Raw genomic sequence first — 14685 nt, forward strand, 5'->3', positions numbered from 1 at the left:
CCAGATCCAGTCCGTATCCAGCCCAGATGGTGGATCAGGACCTAGAGATGACCTCTACAGCCCTGAATGTCAGCGGAGATCAGGACAACTATAAGCCCCAGAGACAGATCCCCAGTGAAGACCTTGTCTCCTAGACGGCCATCAGGACAAGACCACAGGAACCAGATGAGTCATCCGCACAATCTGACTTTGCTGGAACAACCTGCTGGTAGGCCTGTCGCAATAATCAATATATCGACTTATCGCGCAATATATGTACATGACCTCAATCATTTTTGGTGACGCAATATATCGCCCATTATATTTACTTAAAAATTAATGTCACCAGGTTTTGTACACTCCACTTGCGCCTGTGTCTTCTCATACATAATGTGGTGTAGTCATGAGGTGCTAGTTCAAATTAAAAAAATGCTTTTACAAAAAAAGTTTCATGTGCAGATATGGACTTGTTTAGGGATTTGTGCCTTTGTGCATACAGACATCTGACTGCCTACTGAATCACTACTGAAGTAGTGATTGTGTTTTTCAGCAATAGTGTGCACCCTTAATTTACAGAGAAAAGAAGGTCAGGAAAAAAATCTGTAGATGGAAAAATCTCCATACAAGTTCTTTGTGCATTTTTCTTTTTTTCTACTTGTTACTTTGCACTTTCTGTTAGAAAATGTTTATTTACTATTTATTCAGGTTTTTTAAGGTATCTAATATTTTGATACTTAATTTCCATGGTCTAAATATTCTTAAAAATTAAAGGTTTGTTGTTATTTGGAAGTGTGTAGGCCTTCTTGAATTATTATGCTGTTACATTATGATTATATATTCTGTGGCATAAAATGGTCTTTAAAATGACAATAATATCGCTTATCGCAATTATTTCTGGGGCAATATATCGCACAACAAAAAGTTGTTATCGTGACAGGCCTACCTGCTGGTTCGTCTGGTCCCCCGACTGAGCCTGGTTTCTCTCAAGGTTTTTTTCTCCATTCTGTCACCGATGGAGTTTTGGTTCCCTGCCGCTGTCGCCTCTGGCTTGCTTAGTTGGGGACACTTACTTTCCAGCGATATTGTTGACTTGATTGCACAGATTCTATTTAAACTGAACTGAGCTGGATGATGGCATCACTGAATTCAATGATGAACTGTCTTTAACTGAAAATGTAGTGTTTACTATTGTCCTTTTGCATGATTGACACACTATTTTCCTATTTAATACTGTAAAGCTGCTTTGACACAATCTGTATTGTTAAAAGCGCTATATAAATAAAGGTGACTTGACTTATTTTTGTTGTACAGTTGAGTGTTTTGTGATACATTTTAGTTATTTAGTTCATGTTTACAGCATTATTTTCAGTGTCTCTGATCATTGTTCATGGTTGCTAGTGAACCCAGTGATGCTGAATAATACATGTAGTCATGTGGCCTTCTATTCTACCACCTGTGTCATCATCAGTACGTTTTACAGTAACAGATTTCATTAGCTCAAATATAGCCTATTGGCATATTAACATTACCTGAGTTAATGACAAAATGTTTCACAGTGTATAGCCTCGCAGCCACTCGCGCTGTTGAGATGCTGGTAATGGAAAGAAAAATCATTCATTTGATAGTTATAAAGTCGACAGGGGAGGAGGAAGCGCGGCCGGCGACATTAATAGCAGCTACATCATCTTCCGTTTCAGAGAGAAAAAACGGCAAACGCACGAACGAACGTCGGAAAGCATGTATACCACTTAGACTAGCGGCCTTTAATTTATAATGAAGTTCACGTTGCTCTGCTGCGAACGTTCTCAGCGCGAGAGTGCTTCTCATACAAATGAGATCCGAGCGCGCTCGCTCGCTCACTCCCTCGCGCTCTCTTTGACGTAGTCAGCCAGCTGGGCTCCGGCGTTCCAGCGCAGTACGTGTGGCGCAACGTTCCCAGCCACCCTTCACATTTCATCCGGTCTAAATTACGGTTTATCCTGAAAATAGGCACCCTGACACATCTGTTTACGTGTCATGTTTTTTTTTTTCAAACAGGGGCCAGAGACTTCCGAGAAGTAAAGCTGGCCCACACAGCTCTTATGAAATAACGGATTTCATCTTTTTTTTTTGTTTTTATCCGCTGGAGACGAAGAATCACAGTGTTACTATAGGAGCAGCTTTTATCGGCGTGCCTTTCTGCCTCACCGGCATCCTGTAACCACGAAGAGGATGCGAGCGGCGGTCTCGTCGGTTATTGGTTATTTTTCGCATTGAATTCCGCAGTGTTATCTTTTGGGAACGTCGAAGAGGTGGATGCCAGCGCGCGCAACCGATTAATAGCGCGTGTTTCCCATGGCGCTGTCATTCACTTTCGCCAGTCGCGTCGGTGCTTAATGCCGGCGAAGGTGTGAGGGAGGAGACCCGCTCTGGAGGTTTGATGCTCGTCCTCCTCATCTGTCACAGCTTTATATCTCCGCCTAGACCAATTTGGTGTAAACATCTACATTGAATTGGCAAGAAATGACTAGCGAGACATCTCTGACTGACAGACACTACTTCAGCTGTTTCTTGATGATACTGTCACGCGAGCTGGGAGATTTGGACTGCACGTACTGCCTTCAACTGTTCGCCGCCTGAGGAGCTGGATATGTTCAGACTAACGTGAAGATGGATATTATCTTTGCTCTCCTGTGGTTATTGGCCGCACTATTTGAAGGCGTTTTTTGCCAGGGAGTATACGGTAAGACAAACAGACGTAGCGGCTACGTACAATAGTCTTTACGGGGCTGTCGTGACCTTGCGAGGTAGATGGTAGATGTGGATGTTAATTCACAATAATATCCAGTGTGATGTAGGCCCTATAGCTTACATGTCAATTGACAGTTCCTGCGTTACAGGTGCATTGTGGGGCATCAGTAGCCTGTGGTCACGTATAGCTGCCTTCTATGAAACATGATGCCAGGCGGGATGGCTGATACAGATGGGACGTGTTGAAATATCATTATCACTAGGAGATGCATTGCTTGAGCAAAGCATAAAGATCTGTGGCCATCACTGTGTAAACGTTACTGCAAAGTATGTATGGGGCTAGTTGTCACAAGGGCTACACTGTATGTCAGTTTAGTGAATAATTTTGTATCATTCATAACTGTATATGTCATTAAATTATATTATGTTGATGAGTCAGCGTATTTAAATAAAAAATCTGCATGTTACTGAACTGGCTGATACAGTTAGCTAATGACACAGGTGGTACAAATGAAATGACCCATAACAAAAGTGGCCGTTTTATCAGCTGTGGACATTGCTAAAGACAGAACAGTTTTACCAATACAATGCACTCGGATTAACACATAACACAAAAATTAACCAATTAAGTCTATTATTACATTTGAACAATATTTTATCATAAAATAATTAATACTTTCCACTTATAAACAACATAATTTTAATAATAACATATTGCCTTGATTATTACGAATGTTTAAAAAACATTACCTTTTAACAATATTTTGTAAAAATGCATTGTAGACTGTTGTTTTTAATGTAATACCATTGTAATATATAATATTATATAATCTGCAATGTAATATCACAGTATTTTTCTACATTTTTTAGTCACAGTAAAGTTTTGAATAAAAATATCAATTACAAGTTTCAGAAACTTTCTCTAGTCCAGAAACCTCTTAAAACAGAATAATTTTATGAATTTTGTCCTTTTGAAAATTCTAATATCATCAATAGCTGTTTTATAGTCGAGCATTTAACCTCAGTCTTCCATAATATTTCAGTGTCATTTCTTATTAACATAATATTTTAATGCTTGAGGACTAATTGACAGTGCCATTTCATATTTATTTATTGTGCTGTCAGAGGCAATCAAGGACATCATTTTAATAGTTGTCATTGTTTCAATGTAAAGAGGAGCCATGAAATGTGATGTGTGATTAAACAGTAACAGGACATATGATGTGAGGTTATTAAATTTCATTTGACAGAATTGTATGTAGGTTAAACTGCTCATGTCAACTGTTCATTCTGTCATAGAAACCTACAGTTCAGCGTCCTTCTGCCTACGGAATATTACAAAGGGATGCTCATAATGGGATGAAGGCTATACCTATAAAGCACTGACTGGGAAATCTATTTCACCTGACGTCACGTGGATTACAATGATAGATTTGCTGTTACTTAATGGAAGACTGTTTGGATTAGTAACAAAGAAAATAAAGGGAGGAATCAGTGCATATGACCACCTGATTTAGGCTAATTTTTGCTAGAGGTTTGTTGAAAACACCTGAAGCCAAGCACGTTTGGACTGAGGTGGAACTCAAAATGCACATTTCTCCATTTATTAATATTGCAGAATCCATGATGTTCCTATAGGAGGCAGCTGGTAATAACTTCAGGCTATTCTTTTCATTTTGCTTATACAGATTACATGGATGTCTTCTATTCATTATGGCACAAAGCCATTTGTCAGTGTTACTCACTGGATGTGTTTATCTAGGGTCTGTGATATTTACAGTAGTTGACATTCAGTGGTCAAATGGTGTGATTATGTTCATGTTTCACAGTTTGTTGGCTTATGTTCTATTTGTGAGGGGCATATGAACAAACAGTTGATTCCTGTGTAATGACCTGTGTAAATGTGGGACTGTTGTGGGCAGTACTTCACTTCTAGAAGCTGGATGCTAGTTCATGCCCTCTTAGTTTACGCCATGCTCCATGGTGAATCATGAGGGGTTTTTGAACATCAGATTTATACGTACTGTTAAGTAGACTTGCATGGATTCTGCACTTGCAGAATGCTCCACAGATTTCAACAGGATTTAAACAGCCGTCGTTCACAAACTTATACATATCCTCCACCCCTAGCATGTTTATCATTAAATGTTTTGGATTATATGACATGTTTACCAAGAAAAGAATTTCACCATTTTAATTCTGTAGTTGGAATTTGAATTGAATTGACCACACCTCACATGAAGTTAAATTGGAATTTAAATTGGAATGACAGGAAGAATAATTTAACACAGCTAATCAGGGCTCTAGACCCATTCTTCCCACTGGTCGCTCTTTTGCGACTAACTTTCTCAGTTGGTCGCATGAGCACATAATTTGGTCGCAATTATTATTTTTTTATTTATTTTATTATTATTTTATTTTTTTTGCTACAATATGGGATTAATCAATGCATGCTGGTGAACTTTTATCATAGTTTATAGATATATGGTAACGAAAGTGTTCAACATTCAAACCGTTCTTATTTGTGATTTAAATTTTGTGAACCGGAGTTCTTCTTTTGCTATGTTATAAGCCGGGCTTCAGATGCTTTCACTTTCACTTTCGATCTTGGTGTCACGTTTTACAAGAAAAGGTAATTGTCTGTTTTTCTCATATCTATAGGCTACACCTTTCACATTTAAAGACTAAAACAAAAGATGGATTCATTGTTATTCTTAATTAAAAAGCACAACAACAAGAAAACAGTAGGCTACAATGACAAACTATCTTACATAACCTTTATTAACAAAAATGAATAAGATGAGGCGTGGCATATAGGACTACACCACATGCTGTATTATATACTGACTAATAAATTACAGAATGTTTAGCAAACACTGAGGAATCAAATAAATAAAAAAAAAAGAAAGAAAGCCTCCATAGCGCAACGTGAGGTAAACAGCAAAAGATAACAAGCTTTTCAAAATGAAAACAAAAAGAAAAGTAAAACTAAACTTGCTGTCGGTGACAATGCTTGCCTGTTTTTTTCCCACAAGAATACCAACATGTTCATCTTCTCTGGTTTAAGAAGTGGTCTTTTACTTTACTTTAGCTTGAAAACCAAATCCTCCATCTGCCATCATTTCCTGCATATTCGCATAATTTTTGCCACGCTCGTGCTGACGAAATAATAAGAAAGTATTATATTACCTTGGCATTAAATTACAGAAATTGGAGCAAATGGGAACACAAATATTATATTTGTTGTAGGTTCACCATTATTACCCAACTATGATGACCCCGAAAATGTGAAAAAGGCCTGTTCTGTAGATTTTCCACAACAAACAACAGTACAAAAAAAAAAAAAAAGGATAAAGGTCCCTTAATTCTATAGAGTCTTGGATGGATTTTAGCAGGTTCTTACTTCGTAAGGTGGTACTGTAACTGTCATTCAAAAGCATTGTGGAGTGGTCATACACCTTTTCAGTGTTGGACAATAGTTATAGCTCTTTTGCATTTTGTCTTTTCTAACTTAACAATTTTTTGTTTTGTATTGTTTATTTGAAATATTAATTATAAAAATGTCTTAGCGACAGCGTGTTTTACTTGTTCTTTTCTTCAAATACTGTATGCTTAACTCATATCAATCTCCAATTAAAGTAATGTTGCTCCTAGTGTTCCCATGACAGCTTTTTCTTTTTTTCCCCTTGTTGAATTTGCCTGATCAAAGGATTTGTTAACGGAACTTAGCTTTGTGCTTCTTACACTGATTTTATAATCAAATAGAGCAAATATTAAGAAGGCCGCTGTTACGTATTGGTGAACAGAGATTACATTTTTTTAATTTTTTAAATAAACTTGTTTTCCTTGGTTTCAAAATTAATAAGAATTACTTCTCAGTCAACTCTAATGAAGATGCCAACTGGAAAGACTGCACTGGTTTGATGCAAAATCACATTGTCCCACTGGATGAATGTTTTATAGAACAGCGAGACTAATGCACTATATTACAACATCCCAACAGGCCACTTAGGCCGCAAAGAAAAGAGGGCTCCAATAGTAAGACATCTAAGAGGTCGATAAGCTTTTAGTTCATGTAATGCAGTACAACTGTTAGTGCACTGTTGGATCTAATGTCAGCATGTTTTGATTGGAGATATATGGATATTTTTCTAATATTTATATTCTTTTTACCCTGTGTGATGGCTCTCTGTTTCATGTTTAATATGCAGCCCTTCCATTAATTTCAGCCTCATATCTACACAGACAGTCGACTAAGTGGTCAGCTGATAGTATCACACACTTCAGCTAAATGCTTCCGTTCTCTGCTTTTCCAGTGTTAATCCGAGCTGCTAATATTTAAGTGTTTTTTAGCTTCTAGATCCCATCTGTCCATAGAAGATTTGCTTATATTTTACCAACACTGACAGAATAATCAAATGCATTCTGGTTATCTGACCACAACAGACTGCTTTAGTTTCATTGTACATTGGGTCAGACATTGTTATTAAGACTGGACCCTTCAGAAACGGAGATCAGGCACTAATTTTACTTACATTTTTCTACATCTGAAATGTATCCTATGGTTGCATACTGTCTGTTACTGTTGTATAATATTGGACTTTGTAAACTGGAAGTATATTTGAAATGGTGGGGGTGGATGAAAATGGCATTCATATATACATTATGACTCAGTGTTAAACGGAGTTCGCCAATTGCCTGTGACGGTTTCCTCCAGATTGGACTGACCACTGTGAAAGGGCCATTCTCAGTTCCTCTGGCTTCTACTGTAAATAATTCACACCTCTTACAAGCAGCCACCTAAAGGACTATAGAAATTGTTGTACAATATTCAAGATGCGTTTGCATTTCCTGTGGTATTTCTGGAGGGGAGGGTTGGGGGAACGGTTGAACTCGAGAATGGTGTTGAGGTGTGGCATGTTATTGCTGCCATGCAGATCTTCATGTGATTGGTCTTATTGTGCAAATAAGCTCAATTACTCCTCTCCCTCTACACACTATTCTAACACACCTTGGTAGCAATCATCAGCAGAGTAACCTTGGGATGTACAAAGCACATCGCGGTTGTTGAGCATTACTGTTAATGTGGAATACAACAGCCTTCTTTACACGTTTCCCTCAATTATTTATCGACACTCCACTCCCGGTTTGTGTAGCACATTTAGTTTGCCATGTTCTGTAAGATATTAAAGACTAAGGCAACGTACAACAAACTCAACACAACTGCTAAACAGAAATGACATGCATACGCAAGTGGTTACACAACAGTAACAATTTTTAAAGGCCAACTCAATACCTCTAACTGAGATTGTGTTTACTGTAATAATAATTAGGGCATGGCTTACATACTTATAGTTCAGAGTTTGGAGTCGGTAAGATTATTAGATAAATATTTTTTGAAGTCTCATGCTCACCAAGGCGGTATTTATTTGTTTAAATATAGAGTAAACTATTGTGAAATATTATGATTTAAAATAACTATTTTCTATTTTATAATGTAATTTATTCCTCTGATGCCAAAGCTAAATTTTCAACAGCCATAACTGCAGTCTTCAGTGTAACATGATTCTTCAGAAATCATTCTAATATATTAATTCTAATATAACATGATTCTTATATAAAGACATTTCTTATCATTCATTACAATTGAATTAAAACCTATATGTCTATACTATATAAACTGTCACATATATATATATATATATATGTATATATACAGCAAGTAAAATGTAAAATAAGTATTGAACACATCACCATTTTTCTCAGTAAATATGTTTCTAAAAGTGCTGTTGACATTAAATTTTCACCAGATGTCGGTAACAACCAAAGTAATCCATACATACAAATAAAACAAAACAAATAATTTCAGAAATTAAGTTATGTGTAATAAAATGGAATGACAGGGAAAAAAGTATTGAACTACTGAAATTTATTTAATACTTAGTACAAAAGTTTGGAGTTCAAACCCCCACATAATTCAGGTAAATAAGGATTTTTTTAAATAAACCAAGTAAAATTGCAACTGAACTTAATGAATTTTGTTGAATGGAAAGCAGTTTTGGCACTTTAATAACAGCAGCTCTTTTTGTTGCATAGGGAAAAAAATATCTCAGGAGTTTTGAGTGATATGTGGATAGGTAGGTGCTGACAGAATTTTCTGTTCAAAGCAATTGATCTGCAGGAGGTGTGACTTGATTTGACTGGCACACTTTCCACTGCAAGTGTTGTTGTTTTTTCCCCACAGCATTTTGGGAAAAAAAAAAAAAAAATTCCCTGCAATAATAATTGTGTAACTTCAAATCCAAATAATTTATTTTGGAAGTTGCATTCAAAATGCACATGGCTCTAAAAATCTGTAAGAATGTGTTTGAAAGGCAGGATGCTTCTGGCTCTGATTACTGGAAAAACATTCATTTGAGAACCACACATCCACTGACACTCATTTATAAAGATTTGCCAGTGAGAAAAGATTTCACTGGGGCACACATAAATATTACAGCACTTTTGTCTAGTGCAATCTTGCACACATCTTGTAATATACACTAACGTTTTCTATTAACTATGTGACACAGCAAAAACTTTGCACCATGCTTTGCTGTCTTGCTGCTAATTTTGTAAGGTTTTAGCAGGCTTTTCACTCAAGTTCTCAAGCATGAAGGATGTGCGGATATGCTCATGTAGAGAACCATGAGCCAATAGGCTTGCATAGCCCACACAGCACTGTAGAGTTAGGTTTTTTCTTCTTTCATTCTCCTTTAAAGTACTTTTTGTGTTGTCAGGGGCGGACTTAGTGATTTGGGGGCCCCAACACAATAACCATATGCTCTTTTACACCTAACCCTTATTTTGCTCGCTCACTCTCTCTCATAGGTTATAGCTATAACTATTATTTATTATTACCCCTTCACAACTTAAGTAAATAATTAGTCAACCTGATGCTGTTCTAAAGCCATATTAAGCTACCTTATTTCTTTCCGGATCACAAAAGAAGACATTCTTAAAAAAAATGCTTGCACTTGTCCATTTAATTAATTTGTAAACTTCTTCAATCCTTTTACAAAAAGGACTCAAATGTCATAAAAATTATCCCATGCATCTCGTTCCGTATTCCAAGTATTCTTAAGGCATAAGGTCGGGTTTGCCGAGAAACAAATCGAAAATGTAATCTATTAAGAGAAAATGTCCTGTCATTGCATTCGTGCATTTATACAAGTGTGCGGCAGTTCGCAGCAGCGCGCCTAGGAAAAGTACACAAGAGAGTCATTTTGAAACATCAAGACAAATAAAATTATGACTTGAAACACAATAATTTCTGTACTGAGGTGAATATATCTGTTCTGAGGCAGTCAAAACAGCTTAGGATGCAAGCAAAGAGCGCTCTGTCTATAATCACTAAAGGCTGTCACTCACTTCAGTTCATTGAGATCTCACGACGTTCCATTAATAAGCTTTCTACACTGCACAATGAATCTCTTATTTACATCATATCTACACGTTGTTATAATGAGAGGATTCGCGAGCTTGCAGAACTCTGCACCTGACAAAAACTCGCCGTTTTGAGCGGTGAGTGAACATTTGACGCTCTAACATGGTGGATTTGCCAAATATGTTTCGCCAATTTCAGATGGGGCCCCCTGATTCCCCGGGGCCCTAAGCGGCCGCTTACCTCGCCTATTGGTTAAGTCCGCCCCTGTGTGTTGTGTAGTTGGCTTTCTGCTACCTGTGGGTTTGTACTTTTTTACAGGTGGATGACTAACCATGCAATGCATTACTGCAACCTACTGCCGTTTTGAATGAAATCATTGTTGCTTATGCAGGCCAAGTTATAGTGGCCAAGAATTATACTGGACTGAAAAGGCAAAGACTAATAATAGCAAGTACGGTGGCTAAGATTGGGTAAAATGCATATGTTAATGAATATTTAATGGCTGGAAGTAACTGGGGTAAAAAGAATCAATGGATGAAGCCTCTCTCTCTGGAGGACCAGTGTGAGCTAAAGTCCTGAAAGCAGGAAGGCAAGATTAGTGACTCTCAAAGCGCCACTACAGAACCATAAAAACAAAGCTATCAGTCACAAGAACTGTGTCTTCCCTCGAGAACAACAGCTAAACAGTCATTTAACACTTTGGACACTGAAATACTACTGATGGCTTCCAGCAAATTGTACGATAGGTGATAATTCCCTTATACCTATACACTGTGATGTTAAAATATTAACCAGTCTGAAATAATGACTTGTATAATGCTAATATATGCAAAACACTATTGCACAATATTCAAGATGCATTTTTATGCTCCGATTGTATATTTCTTTTTTATTGCATTTATTAGACTCTGGAAGCAGCTGTCCATCCTTACCGATTCGTAAAGCTCTTATGAAGCGAATGGCCTCTGGAAGATGTTGATTGACAGAGACTGATGTTTGAGGTTATAATGGAGTCTTACAGCAAAGTATAGTCAAAATCCTCTCTAACAGTATCTGGAATACACCCAACACAGCATATTTGGGATGTCTCTCTTATTTGACACATCCAATCAAGGTCATGGAGCACTCTACTATCTAGTTGATGAGAACCAGATGGGTTAGATAAGGAAGATATCCAAAATAGCATCTGTGTCCAGAAGCTACCTTAATGTTCAGTCAGTCAGTGGCATTCATTCATTCATTCGTTCGTTCGTTTCTAAGACATCATAACATAGTAATTTAGAACAAATTCAAATGAGCTGTAGTCATAACCAAAAAATATTTAGTTATTACAAATGCGTATTTCTCACTTGAAATTAAAATATAATTATAAAATAAAAAAAATAACTTTTAAAATGCCTCAAATTATAAGATGAGTTATGCTGTTTCTTGTCTAAGTGATTTGAATTTTCACCTAGTGATAGATAGATAGATAGATAGATAGATAGATAGATAGATACATAGATACTCTAAGGTACAAAGCCAAAAGGTGTATCGTTATACCTTATTTTCCCCTAAATGGTACATATTAGTATTTTGAAAGCATACATTAGTACCAAAAGTGTACATATTAGTACCTTTTGAAAGTGTTCCACCCCGGTGACAGTTTTGTACCTTTTTTTCTGAGTGTGTACTGTAGACTTTGAACACAGCCATTCAGTACAGACATTAGCAACTATAGCAACACTCTGGTAACCGCCCACAATGCCCTGGCTCTAAGGAGGCAAGATTTGCACAGGCAAGCACCACTCACATTTTCTTCACAAATGTCAAGTGTCGATGATTTCTGACAAGTACTTTGCTGAACTATGCGTGAACATTGAGTGTGCCTTGATCAAACCTGTGTGCATAGACTCTAAGAATGTTCCAACAACCAATGGAACAGCACAAAATAACCTCACCAAGACCTTGGACATCACATTGTTAATGCTTCAGTGAAGGTCTCAGAGGACAGCGAGCGGTATAACAGAACCGTTTCCTGCTGAGCCCAGTGCAAAAAAAGCATCTCTGTACATCTGCGTTCCCCTTTGGCACAGGGTAGGTTTAAGAGGTTTGAACCATGGCAGAATTATTGTATTAAGGTAATGAACACAGCTTGTAAGGCTTGTATTTATTCCTTGATTTCTTTTTTTTATTAATTTATTTCAGGAAATCAATCAAAGGAAATGAAAAGAGTGTGAAAGGATTGGAGGCTATTTACTTAACCATGGTGCTTTATTGATTTGGAATGATTTTTGCTGTCTTTTATAACAAAGTTTCTCAACTCATGTTAAATGAAAATGGCTTGTAGTTTGAAGTCATTAAACTTTTATGGAAATAAGTGAGTTTTGCAACTGCATCAGTGAACTTTCAGGGCAGATCTAAGCGGCATTTGTCAACACGCAAATCCGTAAAATCTTAAGCATCGACCCTTGTAGTTTTTCTATTAGCGCAGGCACTCTGCTTACGTTTATCAAACCATTAGCTGTAGGTTTTGTGGGAATGAGTGTTAATAAGTGTTAATGAGTGCTAATGAGTATAAAGTAGTGCACATTACTGCAAGCAATGCGGGCAGGCTTCATTTTGTGGTTCACCGCTCTGTTTAAGTTGATTTTTGAGAAGGTTTCACTTTCCTCAGAAATTTGGAGAGGTTTCGGTTCGGTCTTGGAAAACTGATATTCATATTGCAGGTCATGGAAGATCACTGATCAAAAATATTTTTCAATTCAGAGAGGAGATTAATTGTTTATCGCTTGTTCTTTGCTGGGATGAGGATTGTCTTTAGATGTGAAAGTCTGGCAGGCCTGTGCCGCAGGTTACCTTGAGAGTTACCATGACGTGAGGATGCACTTCTTAAAGTCCCCCTGTAGTCAAATATTTTATCCCTTAAAACGTATCTTTGATCATCAAAATGACATATTTAAATGTTTTTTCTTGTGAAAATAATTTTCTCATGCCCTTTAATTAAAATTTCACAAGCTGGAAGTTGGTTAACTTAAGGCCATGCTCACAGATTTACGAAGAAGTCATTGCATCCTGTCTGTCTCATGCTAATATATTTCAAATGAACGTTCAGTGAAAACAAAGATGTCTGCCTCTCCGTTTTTACAAAAGCACTGGAATTTAGTGCAGCAAAAAACACTGTTTGTATCCCAGTGGAAGATTTCATTCAGGAATCCATTCATTCTCTGTAATTAGGTGAAATCTCAAGGGCATCATAAGGAAACCAATCAAGCCAACAAAATGATTGTAAACAAATTTTTTAAAAGATATTATTGTACACAGGACAGACAGAGGCTGCAGTATTTCGTCATTCTCTTGATTTTAAGCAAAATGATGATGGATGCACAAATATGATTATGCCAAACAATAATACTTCTCTTAGCATCTTAGTGGTAATCTGTGTATTTGGGATTGAACAGATCTGGTCATGATCAAATATTAAATCAGCTTACCTACATGAACAAGGCTCCATGAAGCAATGCTGTCAGAGTTATTAAAATACAGTGGGCTCCAAAAGTCTTCTTTTTGCATTTTACATACAACATTTTTACATTTTTAACATTTATACATTTTTACCATATAACAAATTATGATTATTATACATTTTGAATGTTTTACAGTATAAGATGTCTCATATTCATTCAGCTTTATCAATGATAGTTTTGACCCTTTGTTTGTTCCCAAGTGACATTTTATTAACTCTGTATCTTTAAATCCATTTTCCATTCGAGAGTTTGTAAGTAAACATTGTCTTTCTCTTTCTAGTCATTACAGTCATTTACTGCAGTTGTTCCTCCACTGGTCTTTGGAGTGTGATTTTATGCTCTATAATGAAAATGGCTTGTGTGCCTGCATCAGCACATACTGTAACTTTGATTGTGTGTGCGTGCAGATTTGTGTTTGTGATGCACCTCATAAATTATTCCTCCAGAAAGGTTTTTTTGCCACTCTGTTATCTTTATGATCATATTGTTTTCTTTAGACAAGTAATTGGGTTCAGTGGTGGACAGTAACGGAGTAGTTTTACTTCGTTACTGTACTTAAGTACATTTTTCAAGTATCTGTACTTTACTGGAGTAGTTTTATTTTGAGTAACTTTTACTTTTACTTCACTACATTCCAAAGCATAAGATCGTACTTTTTACTAAACTACATTTCATAAAACTTATCGTTAGCCTACTCCTTATAATATATCATGTGCTCCGAGACGCAGAAGCGGTGTCTGATTCATGAACGAACTGATTATTTTCAGTGAACCCGTTAAATAGGTTCGCAAATCGCACCAAACGATTCATTCATGAATTAAAATGATCCGATTGCAGCTGTTCTCGAGTCAACAACTCACTGATTCAAATTATCCATTTAGTGCGAGTCTCCAGTGAACTGTATTCACAAGTAAGAACCGGGAGATCTTGTGAGTGAGCGCGTGCGCGCGCGTCTGATGCTGCTAAAAGTAAGTTACTAATGTCGAATTTTAGGATTAATTATTGTAACTGAAAATCATATTTAGGTCAAAACTGTCAGTTGTT

General features: G+C 36.8%; 1 protein-coding gene across 2 annotated transcripts in view; it reads left to right on the forward strand.

Annotated features, from left to right (window-relative positions):
- The first annotated feature begins 1915 nt into the window (after positions 1-1915).
- Positions 1916-14685, forward strand: part of LOC107697709 (MAM domain-containing glycosylphosphatidylinositol anchor protein 2-like) — a 146704-nt gene continuing 133934 nt past the window's right edge. For both annotated transcript variants that reach the window (XM_016498512.1, XM_016498513.1), the window contains exon 1: positions 1916-2701. In XM_016498512.1, coding sequence (XP_016353998.1) covers positions 2629-2701 — 73 coding nt within the window. In that variant the 5' untranslated portion in view covers positions 1916-2628. The remainder of the gene's footprint in view (positions 2702-14685) is intronic.

Source organism: Sinocyclocheilus anshuiensis, unplaced genomic scaffold (genome assembly GCF_001515605.1).
Source record: "Sinocyclocheilus anshuiensis isolate Anshui unplaced genomic scaffold, SAMN03320099.WGS_v1.1 scaffold446, whole genome shotgun sequence".
In the NCBI taxonomy this organism is placed as follows: domain Eukaryota; kingdom Metazoa; phylum Chordata; class Actinopteri; order Cypriniformes; family Cyprinidae; genus Sinocyclocheilus; species Sinocyclocheilus anshuiensis.